Raw genomic sequence first — 13,767 nt, 5'->3', positions numbered from 1 at the left:
TCCTTCCTTTCCCTTGGATCAAAAGTTAGTTGCAGCTCGGCATTTCATAAAGATTGTCTTGGTAATAAGTCCCACTTTACCCCTTGTCATTTCAGGTATATTGTCACAGCAGCAACCCGCTTGTGAACAGGGAAGTTGCTACCCAGCTACAGGGGACTTGCTCATCGGGCGCGCCGACAAACTCTGGTCATCATCAACATGCGGTCTCAACGAACGTGAACGTTTCTGTATCGTGTCGCATTTGGAAGACACAACAAAATGTTTTCAGTGTGACTCGAGACAACCTTATGATAAGGACCACTACCCGAACAGTCATCGGGTAGAAAACGTTGTGTCATCGTTTAAGGGTCGTAAAGACCGATGGTGGCAGGCAGAAAATGGCAAGGAACATACGACAATACGTCTCGATTTAGAAGCAGAATTTCATTTCACTCATTTAATCATGACATTTAAAACGTTCCGACCTGCTGCCATGTTAATAGAACGTTCATCAGATTTTGGAAAAACGTGGAAAGTGTATCGTTATTTTGCGTACGACTGTGCAAGTTCTTTCCCTGGTGTCGGGCAAGGACCTGTCAGGAATATTACGGAAGTTATTTGTGAAACACGCTATTCTAATGTGGCACCTTCGACTGAGGGAGAGGTAAGGTGGTTTTCACTTGCTTACATTTTGGGTAATTTGGGCTTTGAAGGCAGCACAAATTGAGTTGCCTGACAGTGGTACCTTGTAATCTGTTATACAGTGGAGGACATCAGGTAGACCGACCAATCCTGATTGCCCCCATCCATGAGTCTGGCCAACCCTAGCTGTGAGGGCATTCTGATAGTCCCAACCTGCTTCTTCAGTGTTCACCCATCATCAGAGTTTCATGCTGCTACGGTTGGGCTCTATTCCAGTTTACTGACCAAGGCCCTTTGTCTTTGGTCATGGAGAAGGAATTTGGTCAGAAGCTACTGTCCACTTTGTTGGGGTTGTGCTTGCCCCAGGTGTCACAAACTTCCAGCAAGCTGCCTTGATACAAGAGGTCTCCTTCAACACATTCAAGGACTGATGACTCGTGGCAAGCTTTCATGTTGCGAAGGACTTCATCTCCTAGTGTGTGTCCCATTCTACAGCACACTGATTAACTCATCCCTCCCTTCTTTACAGGTAATCTTCAGAGTGTTACCGCCGTCTGTCGAGATTAAAGACCCATACAGCGAAGCAGTTCAGGATCTACTCAAAATGACCAACTTGAGAATAAACTTCACAAAGCTTCATACTCTTGGTAAGTCCCAGAATTCAATCAGAGGAGGATTGGGGATGCTTCAGAATCTCTCTTCTGAACACTGGCGTTACTTGAAGGCACCTATAGAGAGCACCTGCTATGTAAGATTGATTGAGCACTAGGTTAGCCTTGTTAACTGTCTGTTCCGATAGTATGTACCATTCCAACATCCTGTGAATTGACCCCTTCAAGGTTCACACTTTGTATTTGCGGTGGGAATTCCTCATGAAAGTTGTAGAGAAGAAGAATACATCTATGAGTGATGGGACCAGCATTTCAGTATAAACACCGTGAGTGAGAGATATGGTTTAAAAAATGGGTGAGATGGGTATCGCATCGGCAAAGCTACTCACGAGTTTACCCATCCTACTCATAATATTTGTTGCTCTGTAAAAAGCGAAACACATACAACCGAATGTCTTGAGGTAAACAGAACTGGGGTGTCTTGGTGCTTGTGAATTTCTCCCCCAGATCTCCCAGGAGAAAGAGTAGTGTAGTTACTTGTCTTCTTTGATCAGCTGATTGCATAAAGAAGGAGCTATATCACCGTATGCATACCACTAATAAAGTGATATCAGTGACAATATGTGCTTGTAAGAGTGAACCAGTGTCAATACTGAGCTATGCTCTGAAGATACTAGCATGCATATAATCTACCTTGCTGGTACAATATAGTAAATACTTGCCAAACATTGGCCGAGCCTTGAAAGATTTCTCTGTGCGAGAGGCATTGCCTGGCCTGGTTGTTAACCAACTCTCTCCAGTCTAGACTTCAACACTGAGGTGATAAACCACTAACTGGTCTAACTAAGTACACTTCCATTCAGTTAACATGTGTTTCTGATCATCATTATTGAAACAGTCACCTCTCTCGCTGTGAAGGTAAAAATCTGCACTCAACTCCGACTCTGGTTTCTGAAAACTGATTCGACTCGGTTTCTCCACTGTATTATGTTTACATTGTTAATGAAAGATATAACACTTTTTTGTGTTGAAAAATGCACTGCAATAGTTCGGATCATGATACGTCCTGTATAGTCCTTGTTGATGCTCCCCCTGTGGTCTCTGGTCTCCATTCTAGCAATGCTTTTGGAGGCGGATGTCCCCCCCCCCCCCGACCCCCTGCTCGATTACGGGCCTGAAACCTTCTTGTGTTGTCCTCAGCAAGAGCGAGACATGCTTGACAGATTGCTGATGAGTCCTATAACTGGCACAGCTGAGTTACTTAGCAATGTTTTAATCTAATCTGTGCTTGTTTTCAGGTGATAATCTTCTGGACAGCCGTGATGAAATCGAGGAGAAGTATTACTACTCTATCTATGACATGGTGGTTAGAGGGAGTTGCTCATGTTACGGCCACGCTTCACGGTGTCTGCCCATTGATGGAAAGGAAATCCCAAACTCTGGAGACATGGTAGGTTTGCACATCATCATCTGACATCTGCGTGGCAGTCGGAAGCTTCCTCTCGCTAACCCCTATCCTGGCCCAGGTCCTCAATTTGATGTAGTGTCAGCAATCTGTCTCCATCTCCTGGCAGTGATTGTTTGTAAGATAGGTAGGACATCACTACCAGTTGACATGTCTCATGACCACCTCCAAAGCCAAAGTTGGTTAGATTCATCTTGAAGATTAGGGAAATAGAATTTGAAGAGGATTAATATAGGTGTTTATATTTGTAGGTGCATGGTCAGTGCCAGTGTACCCACAACACCAAGGGCAACAATTGTGAGAAATGTGATGACTTCTACCATGATCTGCCATGGCGGCCGGCAAGGAATACAGAGCCAAATGCTTGTAAACGTAAGTATGATTTCTTCTCTCTCATTCACTTTGACCCTGACCTGGAATCATAGGCGTGCCATTGCAGCTAAAAGCTGTGAAGAAAGCATGCCTAGATTTGTCTTCTGGTTGAGCTGATCACTGGTGAGGCTGGTCCACTTAGATTTTGTCCATCCGTGTTATCCTCAGTCTCCACATTTTTCATACACTTAAGATTTAACTACCATTAGAAACCTCTTTATGACGAAGGCCACTTTGCTGTCGTTGTGGTTGTTGCGCAATGATTTTCTTTGTGCAAACATAACTGTCTTCCATTACATCAAAATTGGTGCCAGAACTTAAGGGGCAGAGGTAACAAAGCTCGTAATCATTGGTCTAAGAATGGAGAGTGTCTGTGGGTTATGACAGAAAAGCTGTGACTCATGAGGGTCCCTTAAACATCCTTAATGATCAAATTGAGAGAGTTTATGGTAGCACCATAATTGGACGAGATTATCAGTATTTTGCTCAGTTATGTGCACTTCACTTAGGCTACAAATAAACTGTAGTTAGCAAAGGTCTGAACTAAATATCAAAGGAATTCTTGTCTTGACCAGTATGCTTTTATTTTCCCATGGTGTGTGGGTTCTGTCACAAGGATGACAGGTTTTATGTTTCCTGTCTGGCCGAGTGTGCACTTCCTTGACTTCCTACTGAAGCAGGAAAGGCATCAAGGGGCACATATTCTAGTCTAGTAGGAGTAGGCCACATCAAGAAGACATTCAGTCTCGCTAGTCTGTGTCTACTCCATTTGAAATGTGTGTTTCTTCCTGAGAAGAAGACGTTCCTCAGTAAACTAGAGGAGAATGCCTGTGCAGTGAGCTTTAGCTTCAGCGAAGATAGTTTTATGTTTCAAGGATTGTGTATGAGATCAGATCATAATATCTTTTCAACCAAATCAATCGTGGTTTGTACTGATTCCATTGCGTTGGCCTGAGTAGGGAATGCTCATGTGAAGAGTATCTTGTTGCCAAGTATGTTTGATTTCAAAACACAATTGAAATGCTTCTACCTGCAGTGACTTTAATTGGGGCAAAAAGAAAGTCTGAACGTATGATCTAAGATATGTAACTGTTGAATGCCAATTAAACTGTGGTAAGAAAGTAGTGCTTGCAGAGGAAGGCCTCATGCAGAGGTTGTCTGCTCCACATGTGGTTTCAGTTGTGTGCAGTGCTTAATTGTTTACAGTGCATAGCATTACACAAGACTGCATTGCAATGCACTGGCAAAGCAAATGCATTTGAAATCCCTCCAAGTCTAAAGACAGCAGGATGAAAACTTTTCCTGATGGCCATCAGGGGCGAACACCACTTGAGGCCTGTATGGTATCGACAACTCAGACTTCTGCTGTTCACTATTGCTCTTTGATCTTCAGTCTTTATGGTTGATTCTTTCAGGATGTGAGTGTAACGACCATGACACAAGCTGCCATTTTGACCCGGCCATCTACGAGGCGACAGGCCGAGTTAGCGGTGGCGTGTGTGACCAGTGCCAAGATAACACCATGGGCAGGAATTGTCAGGAGTGCCGGCCGTTCTTCTACCAGGATCCCAACCTCGACATCAGGCACCCACAGATCTGCAAACGTAAGGAATCATATCCGCCATGACCAAGTTCTTTGCATAAAAATAAACACTCTAGTCAATATCTCAACATTCTGTGAACAGAGAATATTGCCCACTACCCCTGTCAATACGCTGTCACCAACTAGCTGTAGAAATTTGACGTCATTTAGATTACATTCGTTGTTCTCATTGATTCTTTTTGTCCTTCCAGCCTGCAACTGTGACCCTGCCGGCTCAGAGAATCGAGGAGAGTGTGACAGTAAGACCGATCCTGACCTCAACCTCGTTGCAGGACGATGTATCTGTAAGCGTCATGTTGACGGACAGCGATGCGACTACTGTAAGAATGGCTACTGGAATCTTCAGGATGCCAACCCGGATGGTTGCCAAGGTAAGCTTGACGTCTGTCTGTGCCATAGTGAGTGAGTGAAATGGCAGTCAGTTCTTGTTGATGTTGGTGCCCATCACCATTGTGTTCACTTGACTGTCTCTTATGCATTGAGAGCAGTTGTACTTCTCTGCATGGCTTGCAGAAAAACAAGCATACTGCTTCTCGTCATTTCAAAAGATTGAAATTGATTCTCATTCGTATTTTCTTGCAGAATGTTCATGCAACTTGTTGGGTACGGTTGGTAACTACGGCTGTGATAAATACACTGGAGAATGCCGCTGTAAGAGATACGTCACAGGACGAGACTGTGATGTCTGCGTGGTAAGATATCTTACAAGATTCAAAGGTTTTCAGGACTCGCTGGTTACGGATCTTGAGGCTCTCACAGGCACAGTATCATCAGTTCTTGCCTAGAGCTGCTTCTGGTCTCTCAAAGATGCTGTGCCAAACATGGGTTTTCAATCAGGTTACCTTGTTTATTACGTTACATAGGAGGTAATACCTGTCGAAATACTCTTTATTTGAGGATTCAACAATTCCTTGTTGTTGGAATGGAGTCATCTGTGGTTATTGATTATGTGGTTCTACTCTTCTAGCCCAAATACTGGGGCCTGAGCGAGGACCCCGATGGCTGCAAACCCTGCGAATGTGACATTGGGGGTGCCTTCAACCGAGACTGTGACCAAGGCGACGGACATTGCCAGTGTCGGCCAAACATCATCGGCAGGAACTGTGATCAGGTGAAGCCGGGATATTACCTGCCACTGCTCGACTACAATGCCTACGAAGGAGAGTTCGCCCAGGGAGATGGGGTGAGTTGATAGTTGAGATGTCTTTCAGCCTTTCAACATATGAAACCTGCAGTACCCATATAGAATTAACCAAATTAGGCTAGGAGTGAGATAAGGCTAATATAAAGGTTCTGCCTTTAAGCTGGTAATGAGATCAGCTGTGAAATGCTAGATAGTTTCTGTCAGTGGACACAAATCTGAATCAACTCTTGCCAAACCTTCAGCGAGGCGATTTTGTGCTTATGTCAGTGTATTTCTTGCATTTGTAGGACACTCGTATGATCATCAGGGAGCACTACCCCGGCCGCCAGCCGACATGGACTGGCCCAGGATTCATGAGAGTAACCGAGGGGAGCACCTTGGAGTTCACCATCAATGACATCATACAGGACATGTACTACGACCTCGTCATCCGCTATGAGCCTCAGATGGGTGAGCGCTGGGAGGATGTGCGTGTGACCATCACCCGCCCGGGCGAGCCAGACCAACAAGGACCATGTGCCAACAGCATCCCACAGGATGACTTCAAGGCAACCAGCTTGCCACCGAGTAAGTCTATGAGACCACAATCACCATTTGTAATGAAGTAGGCCACTACAGTTTATCTCTTAACAGTTAATTGAGTTAGTCTGTAGTTGATATTCTAACAAAGAATCACATAGTTTACTAACAAATTTAACCTCAGATATTTAGGGAGATAACTTGTGTGAGTCACACTCTGGCATCCTCTACCAACACACTTAACCCTTATCACCAAATCTGGGAAACGGGACTTTGACATACAATGAAGCAGTATTTTCAATGATAGTTAGTGCTACTCTAATCTCCAACCATTCGCCAACGTTAACCCTAACATGCCTTATCCAGACTCGACAGTCATAAAGCTAGGCGTGCCCATCCTAGGCGTTGATATGGATCCAGGTTTGGACTAGATTTGATTGCTTCTTTACTTCATGTGCTTCCTATTATGATTAAATCTGCTTGCTTCATTCTTGAGGTGGCGTGTGCTGTCGTCCAGATTCGCCTCATTCATTTCATCCAAAGACTGCTTCTCCAGTTCAGGGTACTCTTGAGGAAAACAAGCGCTTCTAAATAACTTTTTCAGCAAATGATTCTTGACTACTTGCAAGTCATCTTCCACTGTTCGCTTAGACTTCTATCAACACTCATTCTCTACACCTTTCAGTTGTCCAGGATGTACTGATCTGTCTCTTTATCCGAATGCTTGATGATTTCAAAATCTCATCCTTCTTTTCTTCACCATAAAATTCTTTCATCTTTTCATAAAAGTTTGGGTATAAGGTATTTTCAGATGGCTTATCTTCCCTTCTTTCAAAGCTTTCTTGTTGAATATGTATCAAAATTACTTCACACAAGCTTACACCATGTTATCACATCCAAGCTGCAATTGGGGCCTTGACGTATACTATATGTTATCACATGATGTAGTAGCTTCGGACACCTACACTTTCCTTGGCAGAAACAGTTTTTGGTTGTGCATACATTCATAGACAGTACACTCGTCACCAGACTTACTGTTCAGTATCACATGATCCACACAACATACTCGGTGCCATGTTACAAAATCTATGTGTAATAGTGATGCAAAAACATCTTGGGAAAGGTCTACCTAACTTTTGCATCTTGATATTTCAGCCAACAGGTTTTATGTTGTTGCCCCCAGTTCCTGTCTTGAGAGAGGAGTCACCTACAAGATCAAACTGGAGTTCCCCAGATATCGGGCAGACAAGGTTACACCAGACGCGAGCATTCTCATTGATTCAGTAAGTAGGACATCACAGCTGGAATAAGTGGCAGGGATATCGATAGATGTTTGAACTTTAAGATGACGCCTTATACGAAAGAGTGAATTGACCCATTTGAGGCAAGCTTTGGTGTACGAGAGAACTTGCCGTTAATGAAGTATTTTCTCCTCTTCAGATTGCTCTGTTGCCCAAGACTGACACCATCCCAATCTTCCTGAAGATCGAGGCCAGCAGAGCCAAGCAAGAGTTCGATCACTACCGCTGCCGTGAACTGCTGATGTCCGTCATCAGACCGCAGTTGCCTGAAGTGTGTGCCAGGCTCTACCTGAGTATCTCTGCCAGCATCCACCAGCAGGCCATGGACTGTCAGTGTGACCCCATGGGCTCCCTCAGTACCGAGTGCGACCCGCTTGGTGGTCAGTGCAAGTGTAAGCAGAACGTGGTTGGCCGTCGATGTGACCAGTGCAGCCCAGGAATGTGGGGATTCGGCCCGGACGGATGTCAACGTAAGTGAGGGTCAGGTTTGATGAATTATATCAACAATGATAAGGGGCATAGATGTCTATTCCAGGAAGTGTGCACACCCACCTACTATAAGGACCAGGAGGCATTTGTCTGACCTCCTCTGATCTTACTGATACTGATATCTTTACTGCTATCTCTACGCAAAAACCATATTGTCGTACTAATCTTCTTGTTGATCTTCCAGCCTGTAACTGCGACCAGTCAGGATCTGTTGATAACTTCTGTGACATCAGCAACGGTCAGTGTCTGTGTATCGCCAATGCCTATGGTCAGAAATGTAACGAGTGTCAGAAAGGCTTCTACAACTTCCCTCGCTGTCGCCGCTGCGAGTGTAATGGTCATGCTGAGACATGCGAGGACAGGACTGGAAACTGTCAAAACTGTACGGACTCGACCGCAGGAGACCACTGTGACAGGTAAGATGTCTGAGATTTCCCTTGTTGTCTTGCTTTTAGCTGAATACGAAGCTTGTTACTTTAGTCCACTTGTAAACAGATTAGAACTCTGCACATTGGCACCAACAAAACACTTAATAATCATAGGTATTATCATTTCAAAAATACCCAAAAACATTCTGCCCTTTCTCACATCAATCTCAACTTGTTTCCAGATGCCTGAAAGGTTACTATGGTGATCCAAGGATTGGGCTCGGCCTGCCTTGCCGAGAGTGTATGTGTCCCGGGTCTCAGAACAGCGGATATTCCCATGCTGATACCTGTACTCTGGACCTTGTGACACAGGTTGTACTCTGTGAATGTGAGCCGGGATATGTAGGTAGGTGTTCAGTAGACTGTTAAGTTAGTGTCAACTTGGGTCCACACTCAAGAATAACAGAAGGTTACATCACCTGTAGTCTTGGGCAAGACAGTAATCTTTGAATGAGAAGCGAAAGGTCCTATGCTAGGGCAAGCAAACACTTCAATCATGTGAGAAACATGAGAAGCTAGTGTTGAACAGCCTAAGAGGTTAATAAGTCTAATTGGGGCCCAACCTTTGTAGCATAGAGTGTATTATGGTTTTCTTTCCTCTTCAGGTGACAAGTGTGAGCGTTGTAAGGAGAACTTCTACGGTAATCCGCTGGTCCCGAACGGCAAGTGCGAGGCATGTGTGTGTAACAACAACATCGACTTCGACATGTCTGGAAGCTGTGACTCCACAACTGGAGAGTGTCTCAAGTGCTTATATAACACGGAGGGCTTCGGCTGTGAGAGATGTCAGGATGGTTACTATGGAGATGCCACGACACAGTCTTGCCAAGGTAAAGTTTGACATTTTCACTCTTGGTTGTAGTCTCAATCACTAGGTCTATGTGACATCATGCAGAAATTCAAGTCTCCACCTCAACTTGCCTTGAGTGAGAGGCCTGTACAAGTCAGTTAATGCATCCCCCTTAACATACTTTTTCTCTCTCGTCTTCAGCCTGCATATGTGATGTCCTCGGCACCGACCAAAAGGCTGGTAGCTGTGATCGTGTGACGGGCCAGTGTCCTTGCTTACCAAATGTTGTCGGTCAAAGTTGTGATCGCTGTGAGGTGGATCACTGGAAGATCGCTAGCGGTGAGGGATGCGACGCGTGTAACTGTGATCCTGATGGCTCCCTCTCATCTCAGTGTAATCAGGTAAGGTGATGTTTATCTTGTCTGGTTTGATGTAACACAGGGGGACACGCTTGACATTGTCAAAGTGGGAGTTAGTGAAACCTATTCAGTCATAAACTGTATTGAAACAAGCACCTATCGGATTATCCTGCAGTAATGATGTTAAAGGTTTCCTGGAACTGTTTGATGGGATATTTTGAGGTTTATGGTGAATTCAGAAGCTTTTCCTCTTCAAATGGGACTCAACTGTATATGAATGATCATGATAATCTAAGATGTGTATTTGTCCTTCAGTTTGATGGTCAGTGTCGATGTAAGACTGGTCGAGGAGGACGAACCTGCGGCGACTGCGAGACCAACTACTACGGCGATCCTAATGTCGGTTGCCAAGAATGTCGCTGTAACCGACAAGGCTCTGCCACCATGCAGTGTAACCGCAACACTGGAAGATGTGACTGCATCGTTGGAGTATCGGGTGACAAGTGCGACCGGTGTGACCGGGGAACCACCGGACAGCTGCCGTTCTGCGTACCATGTGGAGAATGCTTCGACAATTGGGATGAAATTATCATGACACTGAGAAGTAAGTTTGTGTTTTGTGTATTGATATCAAGTCTTGTCTTTGAGCCCCAAATACTGAGCAGGTTTATGTCGAGAGGATTGGACCAGGCTGCACTGTGAGCCAAGTGTTTGCCAGCAACACCCTGTCATCAACACAACAACGTCTGTGTGCAGCCATATGACACACTTTCTTCCACTTCAAACCTTGAGTAGCCTCATTTCCTTGATCTCTCTTTCCAGATCAGACGAACATGTTGATTGAGGAGATCAAGAACATCAAGACAACTGGAGCGCCCGGTGCGTTTGATTCTGAGTTCATCGAGATGGAGAAGAAGTTGGATGAGATAAAGGCAATCTTGGCCAACACGAACGTCTCAACAAGTGATGTCACAGACTTGGAGCTCATACTCAGGAACATCAAGTATGTATTTTGACATGAATATGATCATGCCTGAGAGAAGAGGAGGTTGGCTTGTGTAGCACAGACAACTGTCTCTGTCATAGGTCTTCAAGGACCTTCTCATAAGCTCAGCCAAGAGAACTAGTGATGAGAACAGGGTTTGAACCCAGACCCTTTGGGTTGTCAGTCACTTGCCTCAAGCACTGTACAACTCTTTTTTTATAACCCTTGATATCCGTTTCCTGTTCCTTGTTAGTTAATACAATCGCATCCTTGTTTTCCAGAGAGAACTTCACAACGACAATAGAAGAGAATGAGAAAGTGGAACTGAAGCTGGCGGACAACACCCAGAGTATCAGTGACTTGAATGCCAAAATCAGGTCTCTCAAAAACAGGATTGATATGCTCAAGAAGTCAGCAGATGATCTCCGTAGTAATGCTACAGAGATCAGAGACAAGGACGTGGAAGGTAAATTGATGCTGTTTGACATTGTGACTGGTGGGATTGCATTCGTGTACTGACCAGAGAGGAACATCTTGCTAAAATCGATGATAGGTCTAAATTTGAGCCCCTTCCTTGTTGCTGTTTATAGTTCTCTTTGAACCATTGCATAAGAAGTAATATTTGACACTTGCACTCATTCAGGAGCCTATAACAGCATCAAAGAGAGTCAGAACAGATCCAGGATTGCTCAAGACACGGTCGATGGTACAGACGTTGTTGTGGGAGACTCGATGGATGTGCGACGAGAGACCGAGACCATCCTAACCACCAACAAGGATGGCTTCGATGATAAGATGAAGGTGAATGAGGAGGCGTTGGATGATGTGGCAGCGAATATCGATGATATGGAGAAAGGCATCCCCGACCTTAACGATAAGGTAAGTCCTTGATAAAGCCGCCTGGAGTGCCATCTTTTCTGGAGAGGTTCAGGGGCCGAGACTCCTATACTAAGGTCTGTCAGTCTATACTAAGGACTGTGTCACTTGGCGTCTGTGACATAAAGGAATAGATTATGCACTTCATGACCTGTTGTCTGATCTCATGATAAATATCGTCTCTCTGATTTAGGTTTGTGGTAACCGTGGTGACCCGTGTGACGTTCTCTGTGGTGGTGCCCTCTGTAAGGAAGGATGTGGAGGAGCGTTACTCTGCGACTCTGCGGCGGTCATGAAGTCCAAAGGTGGCAAACAATTCGCTGATGATGCTGATGTTAGTCTGACCAAGAAGGATAGGGACGCTACAACTCTTTTGGATAATGTAAGTGCTAATCTTAACAGACTGTTGCTCTGAACTTCTTACATTTATGAGAATTTGGTAACATGGAGGCATTTCTAACTACTTTCCTTTTCAATTGCAGGTTGAGATGGCGAAGGACGATTCATTACGAGCAAAGGGAGCAGCCCAGGAAGCTCATGATAGGTGTGAACTGGCCAAGAACTTGTCCATGCAAGGTGTTAACGACCTTCAAGAAATGATTGACAGAATCACCGAGTTCCTGGGGCAGAAGGGAGCCAAGCCAGCCAGCATTAGGACGGTGAGTTGTCTTCACATCTCTAGTTACACTATTTGCTCAGTCAACTTGGGACAAAGCCACTTTGTGTCAGCCCTGTTCTATAGATCAGACGTTGGGACAACCTCAGCCAGTATTTTTTACCGTTTTCAAAGTAGCTCTGCTGTGTCTGTTGCTTTATTGAAAGAGTCCACAAGTCTTTCTTCCTTTGAGTGAATTCTTGTCAGTCATCTCTTTGATTTAATTCCTCCCCCAGCTTGCCGAGGAAGTCCTAGCCATGAAGATCTCACTGTCGCCCGATCAAATCCGTGACTTGGCAATGCAGATCAACGATACGATCGAAGGCCTTACAAATATCGATGCGATCCTTGAGGCGACGAAAGATGATCTAAATCGTGCTCAATCATTGAAGAACAGAGCAGACACTGCAAAGTAAGTACTACTCCGTGTCCAAGGGACGTCTGATGGTCCATGGTCTTCAGGGTTGCTTCCTACAGTCTCTCAACAACATGTGAGGCTCAGTCAAGCAACTCTAAGACATACAAGTAAGTGCCTACTGGTACCAGAGACTTCCGGCTCATCTATTCCCTCTTTCAAGGCCTCTGATAGTACAGTGATCAACTCGGAAAAAGAAGCCAACCACCAATGTTCCTTATTCTCACCATAACGTTACTTTCCAGGAAAGATGCCGATTCGATCTTGAACACAGCGCAGGGAGTTTCGGGTGCTCTCGACGATGCTATGGATGCCCAGGATGCTGCGGAGGCCGCCATTCAGAACGCCACACAGGCCATCAGTGCTGCCCAGGGTGACCTGACCATGGTGAGTGAAGACCCTTCACAGCTGCATATGGTGATCACTGTTTCACAATCAGCAACAACAGAAGTGGTTGTTAGTCTTGATGACATGTGGCATTCGTCAACAGTCATTCAGTTTGAAAGCGTCCTCGGTTTGCATCATCTATTTAACCCTTTCAGGTTGAGACAGAGACCGATGATGCCATGAACATCTCGATGGGATCTATGAACCAGGTGATGGACCTCAAAGATCGCCTGGAGAAGCTCAAAGCGAAGTTCAAGATCAACGAACTCAATGCCCAGAAGGCCCAGCAGCAGGCCAACACATCGATGGAGCTAGCCAATAATGCTAAAACTGTAAGTGGTGCCTTATTCTTCTTTTTGGAGTTCCCGTACTCCAAACACATACGTCAGTGACCGTTGCTTGATCAAAATTCTGTTGCTGACATGAGTCTGTCATGTCATAGACAATTGTCTGTTGTTGTGATGTTTAAGAACTGTCATCCCCGATGGGGTCTAAGTTGAACTTGAGGCTGGTCGCCAGCGACGTTCTCCTATGTCACATGACTAATGTTGACAACGTTTTCGATGATCTCTATTTGTTTCAGGATGCTGATGCCCTTGAGACAAAATATGGAAACGCTGTTAAAGCCATAGATGCTAAATACAACATGACGCTAACAGCACGGGATCGTGCCAAGGCGCTACGAGACCGGGCAGAAAAGTTAGCACAGACAACTGAGGATAAGACTGTGAGATTAAAAAGTGAGTA

The 13,767-nt window shown here is 45.0% G+C and overlaps 1 protein-coding gene across 2 annotated transcripts in view; it reads left to right on the top strand.

Annotated features, from left to right (window-relative positions):
- Positions 1-13,767, top strand: part of LOC135490606 (laminin subunit beta-1-like) — a 34,566-nt gene that overhangs the window by 17,190 nt on the left and 3,609 nt on the right. The window contains exons 3-28 of one of the 2 annotated variants that reach the window (XM_064775845.1): positions 96-643; positions 1,151-1,268; positions 2,531-2,682; positions 2,949-3,069; positions 4,485-4,673; positions 4,864-5,043; positions 5,255-5,364; positions 5,640-5,855; positions 6,104-6,383; positions 6,702-6,755; positions 7,491-7,618; positions 7,776-8,106; positions 8,310-8,541; positions 8,736-8,899; positions 9,159-9,383; positions 9,545-9,744; positions 10,018-10,306; positions 10,525-10,705; positions 10,969-11,153; positions 11,331-11,566; positions 11,757-11,945; positions 12,046-12,222; positions 12,455-12,630; positions 12,879-13,020; positions 13,176-13,352; positions 13,604-13,760. In XM_064775845.1, coding sequence (XP_064631915.1) covers positions 96-643; positions 1,151-1,268; positions 2,531-2,682; positions 2,949-3,069; positions 4,485-4,673; positions 4,864-5,043; positions 5,255-5,364; positions 5,640-5,855; positions 6,104-6,383; positions 6,702-6,755; positions 7,491-7,618; positions 7,776-8,106; positions 8,310-8,541; positions 8,736-8,899; positions 9,159-9,383; positions 9,545-9,744; positions 10,018-10,306; positions 10,525-10,705; positions 10,969-11,153; positions 11,331-11,566; positions 11,757-11,945; positions 12,046-12,222; positions 12,455-12,630; positions 12,879-13,020; positions 13,176-13,352; positions 13,604-13,760 — 5,157 coding nt within the window. The remainder of the gene's footprint in view (positions 1-95; positions 644-1,150; positions 1,269-2,530; positions 2,683-2,948; positions 3,070-4,484; positions 4,674-4,863; positions 5,044-5,254; positions 5,365-5,639; positions 5,856-6,103; positions 6,384-6,701; positions 6,756-7,490; positions 7,619-7,775; positions 8,107-8,309; positions 8,542-8,735; positions 8,900-9,158; positions 9,384-9,544; positions 9,745-10,017; positions 10,307-10,524; positions 10,706-10,968; positions 11,154-11,330; positions 11,567-11,756; positions 11,946-12,045; positions 12,223-12,454; positions 12,631-12,878; positions 13,021-13,175; positions 13,353-13,603; positions 13,761-13,767) is intronic. The other variant, XM_064775846.1, reaches the window with a different exon arrangement.

Source organism: Lineus longissimus, chromosome 7, assembly GCF_910592395.1.
Source record: "Lineus longissimus chromosome 7, tnLinLong1.2, whole genome shotgun sequence".
Classification (NCBI taxonomy): domain Eukaryota; kingdom Metazoa; phylum Nemertea; class Pilidiophora; order Heteronemertea; family Lineidae; genus Lineus; species Lineus longissimus.
Note: the sequence above shows the minus strand (reverse complement) of the source record. Positions and strands in the feature narration are given on the sequence as shown.